Genomic DNA, 24,952 nt, shown 5'->3' on the forward strand with positions numbered 1-24,952 from the left:
TTCCACAGGAATAGCAAGGCATCTGTTCTGCATGCTAGCGGATCCTTTGTTTTTGACACAAAGTTGACAATTTCTTTTTTGAACCTGGACATAAACAGATTTATGTATGGGATCCTCTATCTTTGACATATTGACAGGAAGATATCGGAGTGAAGGAACCATTCCCCCGGGAACAACTGCCTGCTACTCAAGTAGACCGCCTGCCAATTTTCTATTCCTAGGATAAAGAACGCCGATAGGCAAAGTACATTGTTTTCTGCCCAAGATAGTATATGATTCACCTTTCTCAGGGCTGCACAACTTCTTGTATTCCCTTGGTTATTAATACAGCCCATAGGTCAGACACATTGGGAATCTAGAGCTTGAACCCTTTGTTCCAAGCCAATAGGATACTGTTTTGCAGCAGTCTCGAATTAAACTGTGCATAAGGAATGGCCTCAAATGAAGCCACCATCTTTCCCAACAACCTCATGCAAAGTTGAATAGAAGAATTCATCTTGCTTTGACCACCTAAATCAGTTCCTTTATGGCGCTGATCTTTGCCTGGGGCAAGAATATCCTTTTCTGGGTGTACCTATGATTAGACCCAAGTATTTTAGTCTTCTTTATGGTTTTAAAGAAGATTTCTCCTTGGTTGAGAATCCGACCTAGATATTTCAGGTAGTTGAATGTGGTGACCATACTTTGGTCTAAGCGGGCTACCAACTGGACTATCAAGAACAGATCGTCCAGGTAAACCATAATCGTTATACTTTGGGCCCTTAATCTGGCTAGAAGAGGGGCCAGAACCATTGTAAACACTCAAGGTGCAGTAGCTAGACTGGAAAGCAGAGCTACACACTGAAAATTAAGATTTTCCCCCTTGAAAAGTAGATATTACTAGTGAGAGAGGAAATAGGCATATGGAGATATGCATCTTTGACGTCAATTGATGCCAGAAGTTCTCCTCCTTGTAGAATGGAGATAGCTGATTAGATTGACTCCATGCAAAAAAAAAAAAGAGTGGTTATATTCAGGAATTGAATTTGGATTTTTGAGATCCAGAATGTCCATTTGGATTTAACCAAACCCCAACCTCTTTTCTCACATGGGCGTCACCATGATCACTTTTTGCCAAAAGATGGTCCAATGCTTGAGAGAAAGACTTCTTTTTTTCTGGATCCTTAGGAACATTTGATCTGAGAAAACGAGAAGGCGGGAACTCTTGGAACTCCAGTTTGTACCTTGGAGCTATTGAGGAAGTCCCCCATTTGTCTCGACACTCTTCTTGCCAGATCCTTGAGGACACCAGAAGAATTCCCCCCATTGAGCAAGTGGGGGCGTCTCCTCATAAGGAGGCTTCAGTATATTGTAGGTTTCCTCCCACAAGACCTCTTTTGTCCCTGGGGTTAACCCTGAAGATTACCTTTTGAACTTGATGGCGGAAGCCATCGTGACTGCCTGGAGGCTGATGCCCCTGGCACAGAAGAAGGAGCTTTAAAACGAAAATACATTTACTCCTTTTCTTAAATGGAAAAAGGGGTACTTTTTCCACTAGAATTTCTTTAGATTTATTATCCAAAACATCCCAAAATAGCTGTTTCACAGCAAAAAGGAAGACTAGCCAGGAGCTTCTGCATGGTGCTTAGCAAAGGGCGAAGGCCTGAAGGATAGAATCTCTCATAGCAACTATTGCAAACATAAAGCTGCCAGATCCTGGGCCTGCTGAGCAGGATAACCTTGAACATCGGTTTAAACTGGTCTCTCAACGATTAAGCAAAGACACTCAATCTGCCAGAGAAAAAAGTGTTGTTTTTTGTTTTTTTTACTAGGAATTCCAACTTTTTATCCGTTGGATCCCTAAGCATTTGAGCATTGACTGCCGGACAAGTCAAACTCTTATTCACAGAGGATATAGCAGCGTTAATTTTAATTGCTGGCATACACTACTTAGTGAATTTCCTCCACCACAGGAAAAAGTGTGAAAACTTTTTAGATGGGGAAATATTGCTTATCTGGGTGATCCTCTCAGATACAAAAAAAGCTTTTCCAACAATGAATGCACAGGAAAAGGCATGCACAGTTTGAAGGGGCTTTAGCGGACCCAAACACTCAGTTAAGGGTACATAAATGTGGAGCAGACCATTTAGCAAGAAATTGCACCATCAATCTTAAGATTGAAACAGCTGATTCTCCCACATTTGACACCTCAGAAGAGAAGTCATCAGCCTCATTACAGTCCCCTGAGGGAATTCATCTTCTCCTACCCCTGGTTCCTCAGTTTGAGGGTCCTAGGTAATGGAAGATCACCTGTCGCATTTTGACCCACACTGGGATGCGATTAAAGTTGCTAAACCTTTTTTTTTTAAACCTATCATGGCTGAGGAAAAAATATATTTTTAGTAAAATAAACAGGGGCTGTAGTGTTGAAAACAGCTGCAAACATTTCCTGGCCCCGATGCTCACTCTGACCAGCCACCCTCTCTCAGGGCAGGATGCCATTTGTAGAGATGAGTAGGCTTTCCAGAACTTGAGGGAGACCCTTTTAGCTCTTTTTTGGGGGTGTTTCAACCCCCCCTTCCGACCTTAGCCTGATACACAAAGCAGAGGTACTACCAGAAGAAATCACATCCACTGCTTGAGCAATAGTCCAGCCCATGTCACTGCTATTAATGCTCAGCCGATGCAAATAGTAAATGTGTCAAATAGGAATTGCCTGTGTCACCAAAATCTCTTTCATGCACCTCTTTGCTCTTATGTCTCTCTGACAATTTGGCAGCCAGCACAAATAGGGTTTTTTTTTTTTTTTTTAAATACACTCCCGTGTTGGAAGACGCTAACGCCACGCTAAGCCCTGCCCCCACCATCGCATCACGCCCCCCCTTTCTCTTTCAAAAAAGAGTTTTCCCGCGCAAGCACATGCCTCCATTCCCGACAGGAGGGAGGGATGGTGTGGAGGAGACCTGGAAGCTTCTGCCGAGCAGGAGTGGTGAAAGAAAATGGCATTGCCGATCGTTTTTAGTTCTCCCTTTTACTCAACCTCATGAAGAGGTGAAGAGTTCAGCCCAGGTGGGGGTGTCTGGAGGAAGCAAAATCCCCCCAAACTTACCGGAGGGTTGCCTGCTAGCCAGAGGAAATAATCTGCTGCTTTTGTGACACAGCTTGATCTCTGAGCAAAGCATGAGAAGGTACGTGCTCCATACAGCCCCCCAGTGGTGACACTTAGGAATGACAATATTTAATTTAAAGGAGACATTTGATAAGAAAATTTTAAAGATTCCATAGAAAACTCCACTTACCTTTCCCACCGCAGGGTTTTCTGTGATAAAACCAACAGACCCAATCTTCACCCTTCACGGTGGGTTCCGTTAAAAAAACCTTCAGGAATCAGGGACCCTCTGGGAACCCACAATCCTTTATACCAATAGTACTGGATCCTGGGGTCCAGCTATCTAAAAAGAGAAGCGTTTACAAGCAAAACCTTGTTTCTTAGGATACGGGTACCATTCAATTTGATCTAAAAGACACTTTGAATGGATCCGGCTGCATAGCTAGCCCCAGCAAGGATTGCCCCAGTGGAGCTCAGCACAGCACATCTTTACTCGTGACCAACACCTTAGACACTGGCGAAAAAAGAGCTCATCCTTACTGAGAGCCCAGCCCTGACAGCTACTTAAGTATAACTCCTTTTTTATTTTAAGTAAAAAAAAACTTTGCCTTTAATATCACTTTAAATTGCAGACGCTTACCTTTACAGCTTTTTCATGCTTTCCCTTACTCCTAAGCCAGCCATAGATGGTTCCCTGCTGAACCAACCCGAGATTCAAACCATTTTTGGGCAGGCTGCTTTCACACAAGTTGATCCACTGATCAACTTGGGTACAACCAGCATGTTGGATTTTCAGCATGCGATTATTTCCTGCAGCTATAGCTGCTAGCAATAGTCATTGTGTTCTCCCAGCTGGGATGACTCATGTTTTGTTCTGCACGGTTTCTATATGTGGAGATTGCCATAGTGGTACTGCCACAATTTTGCTTCCTCATCCTAATGACAGATGTGGGAATAATTAGTAAGCAGTGAGAGTAGTGAGTAAAGCCCAGAATAAACAAAGCAGAATCACCCTTGCACTAGAGATCCTTAGGAACAGGTTTCTCTTCAGCCCAGTGGTGGCATTCCCAAATCTTCTTTCAAATCTTGAGAGACTAGCAGTCAGAGGCACAGAGTCATAGATCTTATAATGCAGATATACAATATATGGGTATGAGGTTAAAGGTAACCTGTGCCCAGACTATTCAAATAAAAGTATGTACCTAAAAACAAACAAACATAAAAGCACTTTAAAACAAGCCCTCATTCAACATAAAATATTCTGGAACCTCCAGCTCCTCCCCCTAAGTCATTACTTCCAATCGGAGGACCCCCTAAAGCTCTTGCCATATAGCCTTTCAATGTCCTTTCTCACCCCTCTCCCTCTCTTTTCCTACTAATTTTCTCTTTTTCTTTCTTCTCTCTTTTTATTTCTTCTCAAAGAGAATTTCACATACTGTTTCTCACCAGCATAGAACTTTTTAAGGAATGATGATGGCCATGAAACATTTTACAAATATTTTTACTCCATGTAAACTTACTAACAATAAAAAAATATCACTATGTAACTTCATAAATGACCTAAGCCATTTCTGAAAAATCTTTCACATAAAGACCACTGAAAATGAAAACAAGCCCCCATCCATATCTGTAGCTATAGGCATTGTGGATAAATTCACCATCATTCAAGAGTTCACATTGGAAACACTTCAACTTGTTTCCTATTACTTTCTTTTGCATCGGAGTCTTGACAGTCTCCCAGACCTCTAATGAAAACAAACAGCTGATATTTCTAAGCTATCAGAAACCAAATAAAACCCACATTCAGTCTTTATTATTATCTTTGTAAATTAAAGCAGAAACTCGCTCTCCCCTGTTTCTTCTTCCCTCTATCCCCCCTCAGACCCCTTGCACACAGGAACATCACGTGCACTCCTGGCATTTTAGTGCATTGAGGAGGGACAGGTGCAGTGCCCAGTCCCAGTCCCTCTGCCTGCAGCCTGTCAAAGTCTACGGCTGGATGGGGCTGAATGCTGTACCAAGTGATACTGACATATAGGGGCCCATGTGTTTGAGGACAAAGGTCTGTAAAGCAGAAGACTCGTGTTATGCTGGGTTTCTGCCCAGCAAAGCCAGCATTGCCCTGCTGTGATCCACTGTTTTGGTGTCATAGTCGTTGTTCTGCTCTGCCATCTTGGAGTTCTCAACTCCCTGCCCATTCCAGGTTCAGGCAGCTTAGCCACTGAGGACATGTTATACAGCTCTAGCTGCTCTGCGTATTGTCTCCAGTGATTTATGACAGAGATATCCCAGGAACCTGCAGGAGCAGGATACGTCATTCTTGCCTAATTCAGAATGGCAGCAGGGAGTGGAGCCATTGGAAAAAAAAAAGAAAAAGAAAAGAAACAAGAAATGCCCCCCCCCCCCCCAAACAAAAAAGGCTATTAATAATGTTGGGGAGGAGGAAGTTCTGCTTTGATTACTTCACACTACATTCAGCAAGAGAGCTTAGGAATGGATTGTATTAAAGCTCTTTTGTTGGTTGTTATTAATATGCAAATAATGTAATGACCATAGTCTGGATACGGGTGCACTTTAATGCACAGTAATGCCAAGACACAGACACAGTCACATGCAATGAAGTGCATTGCTATTTATGCAGGAGGAAATTAGACCAAAATGTAGATTTTTCAAGGTACTGCTTATTCACAACTAATATTTTTCAAGGTTTCATTTAGGATAACAAGTCGTCACTTTTTTGAGCTGCGATCCACTTAAATAGAAATGTAAAAGATCCCCTTTAATGACTTACCTAAAGTCAGAGTGACAATGAACAGATTTAAAGTGATTCTAAAGGATTACAAAAAAAACCCCATATTTTTACTTACCTGCTCTGTGCAATGGTTTCGTTCAGAGAAGGCCCAATATTCCACTTCTGGGGGTACCATACTCGTGGTTCCTCCCCCACCAAGTGCCCTCATAGCAAGCAACTTGTTATGGGGGTTCTCAGGCAGGCTTGCTCTTGAGTTGCGCTGTGTGTATCCATTGACACACAGAGTGCAGTTCAGCCCCGCCTCCCGCTCTCACTGGCTGTGATTGACAAAGGCAGGAGCCAAAGGCTCTCGGTAAGGAGAGAGACGGTGCACTTGGATTGAGATTGGGCTCTGAAAAATATAAGGGGGGCTGAGGGGCTGAAGACAGAAGTTATTTTTTTAACTTAATGGGTAAAAACCTTTAACCTTTAGAAACAAAGCACACACATTGCAAAGGTGCAAAGTAGTAATTTTGGCACTTTTGTATTGTTTGGAATACAATATGACATAAGCTTGTTATCCCCATTACCTAACTCACAGTAGCCCATCACCCTCCACTTGATCTCCACAGTTATCTTGCTTGAATACAATTGCAGCTGGTAATTCACTCATGAACTATTGCATTATCCAAGTGAACCTAAATAGTCAATCCTCTTGGAATCCTAGTTTGGAAGTGTCTGTAGGGATAAAGTGTATATATATATATATATATATATATATATATATATATATATATATAAATAATATATTTATATATATATATATATATATATATATATATATATATATAGATGGTTCTGTTAAGGGTGTTCCTCCTCAGTCAAGAAAAAAATCCAAGTTCCAATTTAAAGGGGAGTAATATCCTCAAAGCCCACATTGTCCACTCCTTCAGGAATATGGATGTTTTCGCAACGAGTTCCATTTTCAATTGTTTCTGCAGGTTTCATCTTGTCTTCAGATTCATCAGTTTCTTCAGCAACTTTTTTCTTTCTGTAGAAAATTGCAAATAAATACTTTGCTCAAACACATTTACAAATAAAATGTATCAAGTAACCGCTATCTATCTATCTATCTATCTATCTATCTATCTATCTATCTATCTATCTATCTATCTATCTATCTATCTATCTATCTATCTATCTATTTATCTATCTATCTATCTATCTGTCATGTAGAAACATGTAATAATACAGCCTAGTCATAGCCTAGTCATAGGAAAACTCCTTCAACATACTGTCACCAATCAGTGTCTCTACATCCCCCCTCCCTTTACATCATCTACTCTATACACCATTCTGGAGAGGAGTACCCCGTACTGCCCTGCAAGGCTACTACTTATGGGCGATTTTAATGGCATTCTGTCCCCAGACCTGGACAGACCTGTCTCACCCCCCCCCCCCCAACATTTTTCCACAGATCTGCTCTCCTGGGCCCAGGCAATGGGAGTGACCTAGGTCTGGAGATGGAAACATCCCACAACCAGAGCCTACTCCTGTTTCTCCGCCAGATACAAAACTTCCTCCCATATTGACCTGGCCACTGCAAACCCAACCATGATGATAGATATTTTAGATGCCTCATACTTACCCAGTGGACTCTCAGATCACAGTCCCCTACTCCTTAGCATTTGCTCCCCCTCCTCCTGAACTTCGGCCCTTTGGCGTTTGGGGCTCATTGGCTCTCCCATGCTGACTTGACAAGTACCATCACGCCTTGCCTTGCAAAGTACTGGGACCTTAACACGGGGTCCTCCTCCCCAGAAGCGACTTAAGACCCCTTCAAAGCTTTTACCAGAGGGCAGTACATCTCCTCTATTGCTGGATTCGCAGGGAAAAAACTGTTACCACGACTGCTCTCTAGGCCACTGTACAATCCCAGCCAGACACTATGCTGCTGACCCCACTGACACACACTTTGACTCTCTCAATGCCGCAAAATGTCATTTGCACCTCCACCTCACTGAGGTCACCAGATTAGACCTCTACCGGAACAGACAAAGATTTTTTGAACAGGGTGACCACAACAGTCGCCTATTGGCGATGCTGGCACAGCATGACCAATCCATGATAGTGATACCTAGTATAGTCTTCCCATTCGGGAGAATCTGTCTCTTCTCTACCAGACATACTAGATGCCTTTCGCCACTATTACAGCTCCCTCTATACCTCCGTGCTGCCCTCGGATTTCCAGCCCCAGGACCTTGCACCCTGGCTGGACCCAATGGCATTTGGTTGGCTCTCAGACGCGGAAAGGGAGTCCTCGATGAGACTGATTACCCCGAATGGAGGTACTGAAGGCGATTGGGTCCTTCTCCAGGCCCAGATGGCCTTCCTAACGAGTTCTACAAGACCCAAGGGGACCTGCTTGCCCCCAAATTGGCCCAGCTTTACTCCCAGTGCTTGGCTGATGGTGCCCTCCCAGCCTCCATGAGCCATCCCATGTAATTCTAATCCAAATAGCTCCTAAAGACTCCACCTACTGCGCCTCCTACAGGCCTATTGCCCTACCTAACGCAGATTTCAAAATCCTCACCAAATTACTAACCATGAGAGTACAAGCCCTACTTCCAACTGTCATTGAAACTGACCAGACTGATTTCATGGCCAATAGAGGAACTGACGTGAACCTGAGACACCTATTTACCAACATACATGCACAACATCTGAATGAGGGATCTAGGGTGGTCGCCTAACTGGACATAAAAAAGGCCTTTAACACCGTTGAGTGGCCTTTTCTCTGGGGGGTCCTCCGTGGCTGCAATTTCTCCAGCGGGAACCTACTTCGGCCACCAAACACGGGGGGGGGGGGCTGTCACCGTCCTTCTCTCTGTCAAGGCCTCAGGCCTCAAAGTCAATTGGACAATGTTCCTTCTGTTCCCTATAGATCCCACAGCCCGCACCAATGCTCCCCCTGATATTCCCCTACAATGGGTCGAGAGCTTCAGATACTTATTCTTAAACAGATACAGCCAGTCCACACTAGTGTGTCCGGTCTCCCAAGGAGGGCTGGCATGCCCCGATATCTATAAATACTTTTTGGCCACCCAGCTAATTACTGCTGCTTGGTGGCTCAATCCGGATATAACCAGCCCCGCTACCCTAGTTGAGGCGGCAATGGTGTAGTCTCTGAAAGTGCTGGAATTTTTACTATTTCACAGTCCCCGGGCCCCTTACCCACTGACACCCTCCATGTACACCACATTACGTGCATGGGGGGCAGGTCAAAATAGAACGATACCCCAAATATGCGATCTCCCCCAGTGCCCCCCTTTGGCTGAGCCTCACCATGGAACACGTCTACAAATTGCTTGAACCCCATGCCTGGACCAAATTCAACATTAAAACAATGGCCAAGGTCATCTCCAATCAATCCCTGGCCCTGCTATCCAAATTGACTTCTGATTCCCACAGTCCTACTTTTTTTGTTTCCTCCAGCTCTCTCATGCCTTCAATTGTCAATTCTCCTACTTTCCCCCCCCAGCTGGCCCAATCTGCACTGGAGGACCTCCTTAGATCAGACTGTGCAAAGAACCCCACATCTCAGCTATACTCTCATTTGATAATCATCTCCCTTCCAACTCTGGAGAAACTTAGATCTAAATGGTCACATGACATCCCAGACTTTGACAACGATGACTGGGATGACATATGCGACTTCCCTTTTAGCTCCCTTGTCTCGCTAGAAGATTGTCTGATCCAATTCAAGATGGTCCATCGTGCATACTTTACTCCCCACAGACTGCACAAAATTAATCCCGACTGCCTCCTGGGTGTTGGCGTTGTGGGGGGACTTTACCGGCTATTGACAGTACTGGAAGGAGATATTAGCTTTCGTATCTCAAATCACCACCATACCATTACAACCTTCCATGGCAATTTGCATGCTGGGCTTGATAGAACAATTAATCCCTACGGTAGCGGGATGCCCTCTGGTGGGGTTTCTCCTATTCTATGCCTGCAAAGCCATAGCCCTCAGCTGGCGCAAACCTACTCCCCTTCCTCTCTCCCTCTGGAAACAACTAATCAACAACAGTTTACCCCTCTACAGAGACACTTATGTTAATAGAGGCTGCCCTTAATGACAAGGTATGGTTAAAATGGCTAGCAGACCCCTCTACAGCCTCCAAAGACCCCCCCCCCCCTCCCCGAACCAGTCTGTTGTAAACACTATAGTGATATATATTTATTTACATATTTATGACATATTTACTGCTCTGCTTTGTATAATTGACTATAATTGACATGTTCCTTGCATGGGTCACTTTGATACCTTTTATGACCAATGTATTTAGTTCTGTTTTTTTGTGTTCTGAAGAACAATAAACAGATTTAAACAAAAAAAAGAGATATCCACAGTGCACATTGAAATCAGACTGTTCAGCTCTAAAACAAAGCTGCCCTGGATCATGACCAATAAAAAACAATTTATTTTCTCAATGTGGTTGGTTTACTAAAGCCAAATAGAACATTTTGGCTTTGCAAGAGAATTTTTCGCAGAGCTTACTGGATATGCTGAGGTTTTATTAACTGTTAACTGTATTTTTGCTTGCACATCATTGGCAGCTGGAAGTCAGGAGAGCTTCACCTCATTCACTAAGCTCTGGGGCGACTTCCTTTGCAAAGAGTAACTTCCCTTACAACATGAACAGCCTATTTGCCTTTAGTAAATCAACCACAATGACAAAATAGAATATTTCTAGAAGGAATGGTTCTAAAAACATGTCGTGGGACCTCAGAGAGAATAGATTTTGCCCTGCAATACCCCATCCCTATTTAAAATATTTCTCATTCCAAATCCATTCTGAAAATACACTGGAACAAAGCTAATTCTATCTAATCAAACTAATACTTGTGCTTAAAAAAGAAACTATGCCCTACCTTTCAATGTAGTCCTTAACACTTGTCCCTGTATAAAATATAAAAAACAAAAACAAAACATACATACTAGTCCATTGTTGTCTTCTTTGCAGACAAAGTTCTCCCTTCACCATTCTTCTCTCAGGTCACCATCTTGAATCACGATCTGGGGCATGCACAGACATGTCGTGGCCCAGAATGTGTCTGAGCATGCGCCAAATCTTCCCTGCATGTGCAGAAACAGCTTGGATCTCTGCCAGTAATTTGATAGAGACCCCATAGCGTATCTGAGCACCTCCTGGGATGTGCAACTTAGGCGGGCCATAGACAGTTTAAACCTCGAGCAGTTCAGCAGGAACCGGCTGAGACTTGAACCATGTATGAGCTGTCCCTGCCGGATTTTAAATGAGATTATCCCTAGCAGATGGTATAGCTGCTAGCAATAATGACTGTCTTCTCCAGGCAGGGACAGCTTCAACTACCCCCAGCCTGGAGAATACAATGGCTCTGTGTGATGGATTCCCCCATCAACACTGTCTGTGTTGATGGGGGAATCGAGCATGTATTCCATGTATGGCCTGCCTTAGTCACCCCAAGTAGCAATGCATGAGATTTCATCCATGCACAGACAGACTGTAATGTAAAAAGGGGAAATGATCTTAACCAGTTCTCAAAAGGCTCACGCAGATTTACTGCAGCACAATTGCTCTCCTGGGCGAAATCCCATATATATATACGTGTTTCCCTTTAAGAGCTGCCAAAGGGCACGCATACGCCCACTGCATGGCGGGGAGGGGGGGCCCGATGCTCGTAAAACACACAAATCCCTGATCTGTCAGAGGAAAGGAGACAGATCGTGTGTTCCTACTATGTTGGAACAATGATCTGTCTCCTCTCCTAGTCAGTCGTATCTCCATACAGTTAGAACACATCCAGGGAACACACAGTTAACCCTTTGATTTCCCCCTGCCAGTGACATTTACACAATAACCAGTGCATATTTATAGCACTAATCACTGCATAAATGTCAATGGTCCCAACAACGTGTCAAAAGTATCCAAACTGTCCATTACAATACCGCAAAAAATTGCAGATCACCGCCATTACTAGTAAAATAAATAAATAAAAAGCCATTAAAATGCCATAAATCTTTCCCATAGTTTGTAGATGCTATACGTTTTGCGCAAACTAATCCATGTACGCGTATTGTGATTTTTTTTCACCAAAAATATGTAAAAGAATATATATTGACCTAAACTAATAAAGAAATTTGTTTTTTAAAAACATTTTTGGGGATATTATAGCAAAATGTAAAAACTATTTTTTTTTTAAATTGTCACTCTTTTTCTGTTTATAGCGCAAAATATAAAAACCGCAGAGGTGATCAAATACCACCAAAAGAAAGTTCTATTTGTGGGAAAAAAGGACGCAAATTTTGTTTGGGTACAGTGTCGCGTGACCGCTCAATTGTCAGGTAAATCAATGCAGCGGCAAATTGTAAAAAGTGCTCTGGTCAGGAAGGGGGTAAAATCTTCCAGGGCTGAAGTGATACTAAAGTCGTGTTTTTTTTTTTTTTTAAATAAGAAACATGTTATACTTACCTGCTATGTGCAGTGGTTTTGCACAGAGCAGCCCAGATCCTCCTCTTCTCGGGTCCCTTGCCAGCACTCCTGGCCCCTCCCTCCTGCAGATTGCCCCACAGAAAGAAGTTGCGGGGGCCCCAAGCCGAGCTGCTGCTCTGTGTGTCCATTAAGGCATGGAGCCCTGGCTTGGCTCCACCCTCTCTCTCTCCTTATTGGCTCATTAACTTTTATTGACAGCAGCATAAGCCAATGGTGTCTGCCGTGTGTCTCAGCCAATCAGGAGTGAGAGTCCTGGACAGCCGAGTCACTTGTGCAACATTGCTGGATCGAAATGGGGCTCAGGTACATATTAGGGGGGCTGCTGCACACAGAAGGTTTTTTACTATCTATGCATTAAGATAAAAAATCTTCTGCCTTTAGAATCACTTTAAGAAAAGGAGTGAAAAGTCAGCTTTAATGTGATTTAGAATTTAATGACATGTTATTACATATATAGAAGCTACTTACTAACACCAACTGTATTTCCTATAACATATATTGTCTCATAAATAGATACTATATGTTATTTAATTATTTTTTTGTAAACCCCAAACACATGCATGTGTTGGTAGGTGAGTTGTTTCTGAAGGGAAGATTATGTTAGCAAATATTAGTGGCAAATGTACTTCATAAATCAGCTGAATGAGTTTGTTGGCAAATCTGAAGTGATTGTCCTCATAAACAGACTTTAATATTATCATTGTTTTGCCTTGAACCTTGTACAAATTATTCAGAAAGACGTTGTACCATGTGCACTGCACATAAGGTTACTTTTGAAATCACTAGATAAGAAAGTCAAAGATCACGAATAATGCATATCTCAGGTGTTTATGACACAGTTAGTGGTAATTCCTACACTCGGAAATCATTAACCCTAATAACATTTTATTGTGTTTTCTGAACTTGGAATTGGTGTGTGTCACTGAAAGAAATTATGATGACCTATAGCTATTAAATGGCAATTATGCACCCAGCATAACTTTTTTTTGTGTTAATTACAGGAGAAAAAAATGTATTTATCACTAGAACTCTATCACTTCTCAGAACAACACCCTATACTGATTAAGGTCTATGAATAAACTAAAGATTTGGATCTGTGGTTAGAAAAAATACTGTGGCATTTTATTGAGTACACAGGCTCATAGAGAATTACTAGATCCAAACAAAATGTTTGTTGCACTGTATGCTGTAAGTGTAGCGCTACACCCATAATAGCCGCTGGTAAATATGAGTATCCCCCACCCTGCACAGCCAGGCACACCGAATTTTCCTCAAACGCTGGAGTCAGGAATCAGTCCTTGCTGCTTTATTTTTGTATTTTATTAGGGGAGTTGAATTGGATAGGAGATTATTATTATTATTAAAGTATTATGGAATGCCCACTTGATCAGCACAAAAATAATTTTTCAGAGACACTAACTACACACTGTATATACACTTCCTCTTCTACCTCCAACACAATCTTGCTTGTAGAACTACATCTCCCAAGACCAGCTTACACTGTAAGGGTGATCCAACATAGGTTAGATGCAAGTGCCCTTTGCAGGCAGGGACCATGGGGCCCATTTAGTCGTGCAGCAGGAAATACATGCTCAGCAGTCCTATTCCTGTGGCTACTGCTCCCAGTACCAACTCTTTAGGCACTCAGAGTTTTCCTGGTTGCATCTGCCCCTTTCACTAGCCCTCCTGGCTAAAACTCCACAGTCCTCCCAGACCGACTCTGCATCCACCCTAGACTGCTTGCACCCAGTCCCTTCAGGCATTCCTCTCAGTCCTTTGACTGTACCACTCACCAGCCCTCCTGACTGTCTTCCTCCCTGGAGATTTGCCCAGCAGTGTACTCCTACTGGTCAGGATCCCCGCTCTCTTCTTCCCCATAACTCCCCCCTCCCTTTCTAAGACAAAACCACATTTTCCTCCTCCAAGCTCATGCTTCCACTGTGCCACACAAAAGCTGGTTTCAATGTCTTTATGCTTTTAATTTTCAGAAATTTATGTTGATGCCCTTACTGTTGCATCTTATCTTAGTTCTCCACATAAGAGTGCGATGACTGGCGAGGTGCACATGCACCTCCTCCTGACTCTGGAGACACATATGTTTCCTCTCTCCTGGCCAGGATTACCCCTCTTTTTAGAGGGACACATATTGTTCTTGTTTTTACTTTTTTTTATTATTGTTATTAAGATTAGAATGGGTATCCCCCACTTCTTTGTCTGTTTACCATGCTTAATTTCTGTTATTTTTCTCGACTACTTCTTTTTCCTTGCATCAATTCTTCTTTTTCCCTCGTGAACCAGATAAGCTCGCACCTATCCTGGCAAACTATATACCACGAATCCAACTGCATCAACACACCGCTTTATGCTTCTCCCACTGGTTTCAGGGTAAGTGACTGGTGTTCATTCACGTTTTCTCCTACACTGCTCCATGGCTGACTCTTCCACACCAATCCCTCCCCTGCGCATTGTATCACACAATGTCCAGGGATTAAACTCACCAATTAAATGACAGAAGATTCTACAGGAAACACACTTTCCAAGCACCTATACCCCCTCATATATTCATCCCAAATTTCCTAAATTTGATCTTGCTAATGCATATTCAAAGACAAAAGGGGTGGCAATATTTTTCTTCCGTTCTTGCCAGTTCTCATTCATTTCAGAATTTAAAGACCCCGAGGGCAGATTCCTACTCGTGAAGGGTGTCATTGATAACAAACTATATCTTACTATGCATCAAATAGAGGCCAATCACAATTCTTTGCATCTTTATTTAGCTCTTTGAATCCTCTGACCGAGGGCGCTGTCTTATACGGGGGGATTCTAATATAGCCTTCGATACGGGGGTATGGGTTCTTTAAACCAAGGCCACCAATGCTGACTCTCTTCTGGTTGATGTTATTGCCACCAGTAAAGCAGTTTTCAGTGAGAGGTACCACAGGGTGATTGAAGGCATCTGAAGATGCAGGAACGTCCAACGGCAATGGGAGATCCCATTTCGGAAACAACATTTCAAGGTTTCAACCAAACTGCATCTTGAAAAAAACTGTATAATTAAGTGTTGGATGCCCACTGTTTGCTAGTGAAGGTAGAAATAGCTAAAATGTGTGCCTATAGCAATCATGCTGGGAATGTATGTCATATTCTACTATAGGCACAGTTAGCACTGTCCTTTCTTGTTTTCGTAAGAGTATTCACAATCTTCACAGAGCATACAAAATTCATTATCCTCTGCCTCTCCAGACCCAGGCCATCAGCCTGAGCCTGTCGGATGCTGGATGAATGGGACTTTGGAGAAGATTTGATCTTACAGGCAGAGGGAGTCAATCCTTGACATTCAGAAGTATGAGCAGAGGGTACCAAGGCCCCTCTGGCCAATCTGGGATCCTCACCAGAACTGCCACCTTCCCCTGCCACAGCCTCAGCTGGAAGCTGACAATCAGAGGGAGCAGCAGAAAGGCATAAGCTGTCTTGGAGATCCACTCTGCGTTCAGCATCTCCAACCCGATTGCTTGCAGACTTGGGCAGATTCTAGAATTAGGGAAACCTCCTTCAGCCTTGTTTCCAGATGTAGGCCACAGTGTTGCGCTGTCCAACTTTACCAGGACAGGCTTACCCCAGATGAGATGACTGAAGACTAAGAGTTGCTCTCAACTCCAGGATGTTGGACACCATCTTGGACCATTGAAAAGAACATTGGCCCTGAGCAAATTGCTCTTGAAGTAGGGCTCCCTTACTACTTTTCTGGTGTCTGACTGCACCACCAGCCACTAGGTCATTAAAAGGGAATGAAATTGCAGATGATTAAGTTTCTTCAACCACAAGTTTAGGCCACTGGTCCAGAAACCCAAATTGAACGGCCTACCTGAGCTGCTGGAGCGAGGTGATAAATAGAATCCACCTGTGTGTAATCAAGTCTCTGTATAAATGCACCTGCTCTGTGATAGTCTCAGGGTTCTGTTGAAAGCGCAGAGAGCATCATGAAGACCAAGGAACACACCAGGCAGGTCCGTTATACTGTTGTGGAGAAGTTTAAAGCCGGATTTGGATACAAAAAGATTTCCCAAGCTTTAAACAACCCAAGGAGCACGGTGCAAGCGATAATTTTGAAATGGAAGGAGTATCAGATCACTGCAAATCTACCAAGACCTGGCCGTCCCTCTAAACTTTCAGCTCAGACAAGGAGAAGACTGATCAGAGATGCAGCCAAGAGGCCCATGATCACTCTGGATGAACTGCAGAGAACTACAGCTGAGGTGGGAGAGTCTGTCCATAGGACAACAATCAGTCGTACACTGCACAAATCTGGCCTTTATGGAAGAGTGGCAAGAAGAAAGCCATTTCTCAAAGATATCCATAAAAAGTCTCGTCTAAAGTTTGCCACAAGCCACCTGGGACACACACAAAACATATGGAAGAAGGTGCTCTGGTCAGATGAAACCAAAATTGAACTTTTTGCCCACAATGCAAAACAATATGTTTGGCGTAAAAGCAACACAGCTCATCACCATCAACACACCATCCCCACTGTCAAACATGGTGGTGGCAGCATCATGGTTTGGGCCTGCTTTTCTTCAGCAGGGACAGGGAAGATGGTTAAAATTGAGGGGAAGATGGATGCAGCCAAATACAGGACCATTCTGGATGAAAACCTGTTGGAGTCTGCAAAAGACTTGAAACTGTCACCGAAATTCATCTTCCAACAAGACAATGATCCCAAACATACAGCAAAATCTACAAAGGAATGGTTCACAAATAAACGTATCCAGGTGTTAGAATGGCCAAGTCAAAGTCCAGACCTGAATCCAATGGAGAATCTGTGGAAAGAGCTCAAAACTGCTGTTCACAAACGCTCTCCATCCAACCTCACTGAGCTCGAGCTGTTTTGCAAGGAAGAATGGGCAAGAATTTCAGTCTCTCGATGTGCAAAACTGATAGAGACATACCCCAAGCGACTTGCAGCTGTAATGGCAGCAAAAGGTGGCTCTACAAAGTATTAACGCAAGGGGGCCGAATAATTTTGCACGCACCACTTTTCATTTTTTTATTAGTTAAAAAAGTTTCAAAAATCCAATAGATTTCGTTCCACTTCACAATTGTGTCCCACTTGGTGATTCTTCACAAAAAATAAAAATGTTATATCTTTATGTTTGAAGCCTGAAATGTGGCAAAAGGTTGAAAAGTTCAAGGGGGCCGAATACTTTCACAAGGCACTGTATATGACCCCTTCACAGAGTGAGTGGAAACAACTCCTTTAGAGTGTACTGACCACATGCTTAACCACTTCAATATCAGGCACTTACGCCCCTTCCTGCCGAGGACAAATTTCAGCTTTCAGCGCTGTCACACTTTGAATGACAATTGCGCGGTCATGCAACACTGTACTCAAAGTAAATTTTTATAATTTTTTTTCCCACAAATAGAGCTTTCTTTTGGTGGTATTTGATCACCTCTGGGATTTTTATTTTTTGCTAAACAAACTAAAAAAGACCAACATTTTTGAAAAAAAATATTATTTTTTTTAGTTTCTATCATAAAATGTTGTTTTCCCCTTCACTGACAGGCACCGATAAGGTGGCACTGATGTGTAGAATTGATGGGCACTGATAGGCAGAACTGATATGCAGCACTGATGGGCACCAATAGGTCGCACTGATATGCAGCACTGATGGGAACTGATAGGTGGCACTGATGGGCACTGACAGGCAGTACTGATGGGAACTGCCACGCGGCACTGATAGGCGGCACTGATGGGCACTGACAGACGGCTGTGATGTGCACTGACAGGCGGCTGTGATGGGCACTGACAGGTGGCACTGATTGGCACTGATAGGCGGTACTGATTGGCACTGACAGGTGGCACTGATGATGAGTAGGGATGAGCCGAACGACCCCCGGTTCAGTTCGCATCAGAACCTGCGAATGGACTGAAAGCTTGCGTGAACATTAGAAACCCGTTAAAGTCTATGGGACTCGAACGTTCAAGAGTCAAAAGTGCTAATTTTAAAGGCTAATATGCAAGTTATTGTCCTAAATAGGGTTTTGAGACCCAGGTCCTGCCCCAGGGGACATGTATCAATGCAAAAAAAGTTTTAAAAACGGACGGATTTTTCGAGAGTGGTGATTTTAAAGATGCTTAAAGTGAAAAAATAAATATCGTACCTGGGGGGTGTCTATGGTATGCCTGTGAAATGGCATGTGTTTCCTGTGTTTAGAACTGTCCCTGCACAAAATGACATTTGTAAAGGAAAAAAAGTAATTTAAAACTGTTTGCGGCTTTAATGTAATGTCTGGCAATATGGATGAAAATCATTGAGAAAAATTATGGTACCCCCCCCCCCCAGCCCATTTGGGTCTTGTATGGATATTAAGAGGAACCTCGCACCCAAATTAAAAAAGGAAAGGCGTGGGCCCCCAGGCCCTATATACTCTGAAGAGCAGTATACAGGCGGTGCAAACAAGTCAGGGAATGACGGCTACAGCGCGGATCTCCTTTTCCGGGATGACGTCAATAGACGTAGTCCCGTGTACGAGTGGCCTGCGCGCCCCCTGAGGGGCGCGCGCGGCGCGCTCTGTGATCGGCGAGTCCATGAGACTCGCCTGATCACCAATCCGTGCAAGGGGTCGATCCCAACCCCTTATCACGTGATCAGCTGTCAGCCAATGACAGCTGATCATGTGATATAACGGAGCCGGTAATCGGCTATTATTCCTCCTCGCTCTGACAGCGCGAGGAGAAAAAAAAAAGCCGATCACCGGCGGCCGTGATCGGGACATCAGTCCCGATCACGGCCAGCAATGCAAGCGCCCACCTGCCCCCTGCCAGTGCCCACCTGCCCCCTGCAGTGCCACACTTATTAAAAGTAAGTGCCCCCTGTCAGTGCCACCCAGCAGTGCCCACAGTGCCACCCAGCAGTGCCCAGTGCCACCCAGCAGTGCCACCCACAGTGCCACCCACAGTGCCACCCAGCAGTGCCCACAATCTGCCTCAAAGGTGCTGCACCCCAGTGCCACATATCCGTGCCCAGCAGTGCCGCCCAACAGTGCCCAGCAGTGCCACCTATCAGAGCCACCTATCAGTGCCACCTATCAGTGCCCATCAGTCCCATCTATCAGTGGTACCTATCAGTGCCCATCCATGCCACCCATCCGTGCCACCCATCCGTGCCACCCATCCATGTCATCTTATCTGTGCCCATCTTTGCCCATCAGTGCCGCCTTATCTGTGCCCATCGGTGCCGCCTTATCTGTGCCTATTAGTGCCGCCTTAACTATGCCTATCAGTGCCCACCAGTGCAGCCTATCAGTGCCCACCAATGCAGCCTATCAGTGCCCACCAATGCAGCCCATCAGTGCCCACCAATGCAGCCTATCAGTGCCGCCTAATCAGCGCACTTCAATGAAGGAGAAAAATTACCCGTTTGCAAAATTTTATAACAAATTATTAAAACATGATTTTTTTTTTTTTGCATCTTTTTTTGTTTGTTTAGCAAAAAAATAAAACTCCGAGCTGTAACTAAATACCACCAAAAGAAAGCTCTATTTGTGGGAAAAAAATGATAAAAATTTCATTTGGGTACAGTGTTGTATGCCCGCGCAATTGTCATTCAAAGTGCATCAGCGCTGAAAGCTGAAAATTGGTCTGGGACTGAGGGGGGTTTAAGTGCCCAGTAAGCAAGTGGTTAAAGTGTAGCTCCAGCCAAAAAATCTATTTGTAAGCTTTTTGGAAAACATAGGGAAGGGTTATCACCCCTGTAACATTTGTTTTGCTGTGTGTGTGTGTGCACCTCTTCAGAAGATTTCACCTCACTTTGTGTCCCAATGACAAATGGTTTTTGAAAATGTGGGGTGTTTAGTGAAACAAGGATTGGTGATAAAGCATCAGTTGAGAGGAGACACATTTTTCCCATATTAACTCTTAGGCCGCGTACACACGGGCGGACTGTCCGCCCAACTAGGTTCGTCAAACAGTTTGACAAACAGTCCGTTCAAAATTAGCATGAACGGACTTGACCACACACGACGAACGAACAGTCCGCTGAAAACTTGCGCGATGACGTGAACGGCACGTACGACGGGACGAGAGATTCGAAGTCCAATACACTGCAATGCAACCTTCGCCGTGTAAATTCTTTCTGAGCATGCGCGAGACTTAGTTTCTCGAACAAGCCTACACACGAGCGGACTGTCCGCTCAAACCAAGTTTCAGCGGACAGTCTTACGGAAATTCTGAAAAACTTTGTTCGTCAGACTGTCCGCTGAAACTGTCCGCTGAAGCCCACACACGAGCAGAAAGTTGGGTGAACAGTCCGCCCGTGTGTACGCGGCCTTATAGGAGAGAATTTCCCTTTTATATCAAGAATTGTAATTACATGCCTTTGTTGAACAGTGGTAGAAAAATTGGTGCCACAACACTGTAAGTCCTCACAGTTACTCTTGGTGGGCGCTGGAACGGGCCCTGCTGTGAAATATTATATCAAAAATTGTAATTGCATGCACCTGTTGAACAGGGGCAGAAAAATTGGGCTTTTGGTGGTGGTGGTGTTGCCACAACACTGCAAGCCCTCACAGTTACTCTTGGTGGGCACAGGAATGAGCCCTGCTGTGAAATATTAGATCAAGAATTGTAATTACATGTCCTGGTTGAAAAAGGGCAGAAAAATTGGGCCTTATGCACTGGTGCCACAACACTGCAACCCCTCACAGATACTCTAGTTGGAGCGCAGGAATGAGCCCTGTTGCAAAGTATTGCATCAAAAATTGTAATTACATGCCCCTGTTAGACAGGGGCAGAAAAATTGGGCCTTAGGCACTGGTGCCACAACACTGCAACCCCTCACAGATACTGTAGTTGAGCACAGCAATGAACCCTCCTGCAAAATATTGCATCAAAAATTGTAATTACATGCCTCTGTTAAACGGGGGCTGAAAAATTGGGCTTAGGCCCTGGTGCTGGTGCCACAACACTGCAACCCCTCACAGATACTCTAGTTGGAGTGCAGGAATGAGCCCTGCTGCAAAGTATTGCATCAAAAATTGTAATTACATGCCCCTGTTAAACAGGGGCTAAAAAATTGGGCCTTAGCCACTGGTAGCGGTGCCCAGAACCAAAAATGTTCTTACAAGCAGAATGATCATTGACGAGGAAGAGGATAGTCACTCAGCATCAGCATAGGCAGTCTTCAAGGGATCTGACATTTCAAAAAAAATTATTCGGTTACATCAGCATCAGGTGTTTGGTAGCTGGTGGTGAGCCAAGACTGATTCATTTTTATGAAGGTCAGTCGATCGACCGTGTCGGTGGACAGACGCACCCTGTGATTGGTTACAAAGCCTCCAGCAGCACTGAATGTGCAGGACAGGCCAGTAGCTCAATTGCATACTGCGCAAGCTCTGGCCAGTGATCCATCCTCAATGATTTTCGGTGGGAAAGGTGTCCAAGTCTGATCTTGTTCCTAGGTATTCCTGCACCATGTAAATCAGACGCTGGTGATGGTTGCTGGAATCAATCATACCTTGGGGCTGCAGGCTAAAAAATTGTCTGAACACATCAGTCAGACGGCCACCTTCTCCACCGCTCCTTCTGTGACTGACCAAAGCCTAAGCAATACGTTGTCCAGGACCAGGAATTTGTAACCTCCCAGGCACTGGGAACGCGTTGCACAAACCTTTCTGCAAGGCCTCCTGAAGATGTTTCATTCTCTGCTCCCCCGTGACGGCAAGATAAGGTCTGCAACCTTACCCTTGTAACGTGGATCACCGCTCCTTCTGTGAATGACCGAAGCCTAAGCAACACATTGTCCAGGACTAGGAATTTGTAACCTCCCAGGCACTGGGAACGCGTTGCACAAACCTTTCTGCAAGGCCCCCTGAAGAGAGTATTGACAATGTGTTTATTGAATGTGACTTCCTATTAGGTATCATCCTTATACCTGGCTGCTTGAGCCAGTGGGATACATACTGTCATGCTCATCTGTGTATTCCTCTTATAGAGTCTGAAGAGGGATGTTTTGCTTTGGAAAGTTATGAGACTGCTCCTTGCCGGAGAATTTAACCCCTTCACAGGGTAAGTGGGAATAACTCCTTTGAGTGTATTGGTCACTTGTTTAATAAATAAGACAACCTGTTAGGTATCATCATCCTCATCTCTGGTTGCTTAATCAAAGCAAGATTCACACAGTCATGTTCCTCCACATCTTCCCCTTTGGAGAGTCTGAAGAGGCTGCTTTGCCTGGGAAGGCTATTAGACTGGTCATTGCCAAAACATATAACCATATAAAAACAAGACTCATACAGCCATGTTCATCCATGTCTTCTTTATTGAAGAGCCTGAAGAGGGTTGTTTAGCTCTGAGACTGGTAATTACCAATAGATAACCTTTCCACAGGGTTTTGCGTGCCAGTTAACAAACCAGCCCATAAAAATAATTAAATGCAGTAAAATAGGTGGTTAATGAGCTAAACCTTGCCCTGCCGGGAATCAGGACATAATGAGAAAGTATGTTCAGAACAGCAAAAAACTTAGGAATTGGCAACAGAATTACAATAACATTCTGCAATGTACACAAACCAAGGGAACTGATTGTAGACATCATAAACATCCCCCTTTTTTGGGGGGGGTGAAAAACTGGAGAGCACATAGAAATATAAAAGGATATCCCATATCTCAACAGGCCATAGCTGGCTCCAGTAGTCATCCACAGGTGGCTCCTCTACCTTGGAAAAGCTGGTCTTTTGAAAGGGTTGACACAATGGCACAATAGTAAAGCAAACATGAGAAGCCACCAACAGGTTATTGCCATGTGTGAACAGACAAAATATTACTTTGTGCATCTGTTATGCGGAGTACTCCCCGTGGAGGAGCTCAGGCTATGCATAGTGGCTGCAGGGAGCAAGGCACAACAATACTCAGCAATGCAGCATTCATTTGGATACAAAGCATTTTTCAAATTAAGCTCACCCAACCTCCATCATCCGACCGTAAACACCGGCATAGAGTGGGTGCAGGTGCGTAGGAGGGACTCTGCCAACATCGCTGCCCACTTTACATGGACCCAGCAGACTCCAGACAAGGCTGATAAAAGCCACCCCAAGGACCAGCAGCAGGGCTCCCTGGATTAAAGGTAATTTAGCTGAGACACCAGGGACTGCGTCCAGCCTTATCCACACACACATGGACAGATGGCCAGCCCTTTAGACCAGCCAGGTAGAGGAGCACACCTAGGCCCTGCGCATAGGAAGAAAAAAGAAGAACGACAAAGCTGTAGGTGGGCTCAAATTTATATGAGTTAAGTCCTGGAGGCTTGAGGGGCGGAGCCTATACCCAGCTGTGCTGACATGGAGCCGTCAGGAAACAACAATTCATCAAACATAATAGGAGAGTAAGAAGAGGACAGATTATAGTAATCATCAAAACAACTTGGCACATTTTTCATGTACACTTTTGGATCCAGTCATTTTCTAAGGATAAATTATGACTAACCATTGCAGCCATTTATCCCTTGGGCTTAAATAATAAAAAACAAAACAAAAAAAAAAAACTTTTGGATAATTGTAGTGTCTCACACAATACAAACAAGAATATTCATTAGCATTTAGTGAGTCATGCTGCTCTGATGTAAACCATTAAAACAGACCTTGGAGGTCTGTCTGTTGTTTTCCATCTAACAACTCACTTTATCAGTATTTGGCAGAAAATACTGTTTGTTTTTATGAGGAATTTTAATTAGACCCCTATCTGAGATCTTTGACAATTATGCAAAAATCTCATTTAGATCCTTAAAAGTGTTTTTCCTTTTTTTTTTCCACAAACTATTTATTTATTAAACATATGCAGAGAATAAAAAAAGGAGCAAATTGTATGAATCCAAATCCATTACATACAAAAACAATAGGAAAAAAACAGAAAACAGTACAGAGGTCATAAGTTTGCACCCGCACATACCAAGTGTGTCTCACTCTATCTTTGAACTTATCATTCGTATGCCTAGACCTGCAGCTGGATAGAGTTCAAGCCTGCCACAAGTTAGGCAATTTCCTGTTTAATTTTCTGGGGGCAGAGTCATAGGGGAAGGACATAACAAAAAAAAGGGAGGGCAATGGGGGGGGGGGGGGAGATGGAGGAGAGGAGAAAGAGGGGGGTGGAGATAGGGTAGGGGGAGGAGGAGGAAGGACCTATTAAGTCTGGTATTCTGTACCACGTGTTCTCAACTTGTAGCCGTTCTCTTGCACTGAGACGTTTTTTGTGGAGATAGAAGTTAATCTTGTCCCAACTTTTTTCCTCTATGTTTCTGTCAAGTACCGACTCCCAGTGGACCCGCTCCAAGCGCAAGCTTTCTGGTGCGTGTTCATAAAGAGAAGCATAGAGTGTAGAGATAACGTGCCTCTGTGGGGGAGCGCTTCAACAGAGTAACTCCAAAATCGTGGGATTCCTGGTAAAGCCTCCCCTACGTGCTGGGTCGTCTAGGAAGTGTTTGAGCCGAATATAGGGCCAGAGCGGGAATAAGCCCGTTTTGGGCCATTCTGCGAGATCAGTGAGGCGTAGGAAATGGCCTCTATAAAAAAAAATGCTAAGCTAGCATTTCCACGTGGGGCA

General features: G+C 44.0%; 1 protein-coding gene across 1 annotated transcript in view; it reads right to left on the bottom strand.

Annotated features, from left to right (window-relative positions):
* Positions 1–6,339: 6,339 nt before the first annotated feature.
* Positions 6,340–24,952, bottom strand: part of CLTRN (collectrin, amino acid transport regulator) — a 145,052-nt gene continuing 126,439 nt past the window's right edge. The window contains exon 6 of the mRNA XM_077480238.1: positions 6,340–6,870. Within this exon, the coding sequence (XP_077336364.1) occupies positions 6,726–6,870 (145 nt within the window). The 3' untranslated portion in view covers positions 6,340–6,725. The remainder of the gene's footprint in view (positions 6,871–24,952) is intronic.

This window comes from Lithobates pipiens, unplaced genomic scaffold (genome assembly GCF_037356315.1).
Source record: "Lithobates pipiens isolate NorthernLeopardFrog02 unplaced genomic scaffold, aLitPip1_a1.2 Scaffold_16, whole genome shotgun sequence".
Classification (NCBI taxonomy): Eukaryota; Metazoa; Chordata; class Amphibia; order Anura; family Ranidae; genus Lithobates; species Lithobates pipiens.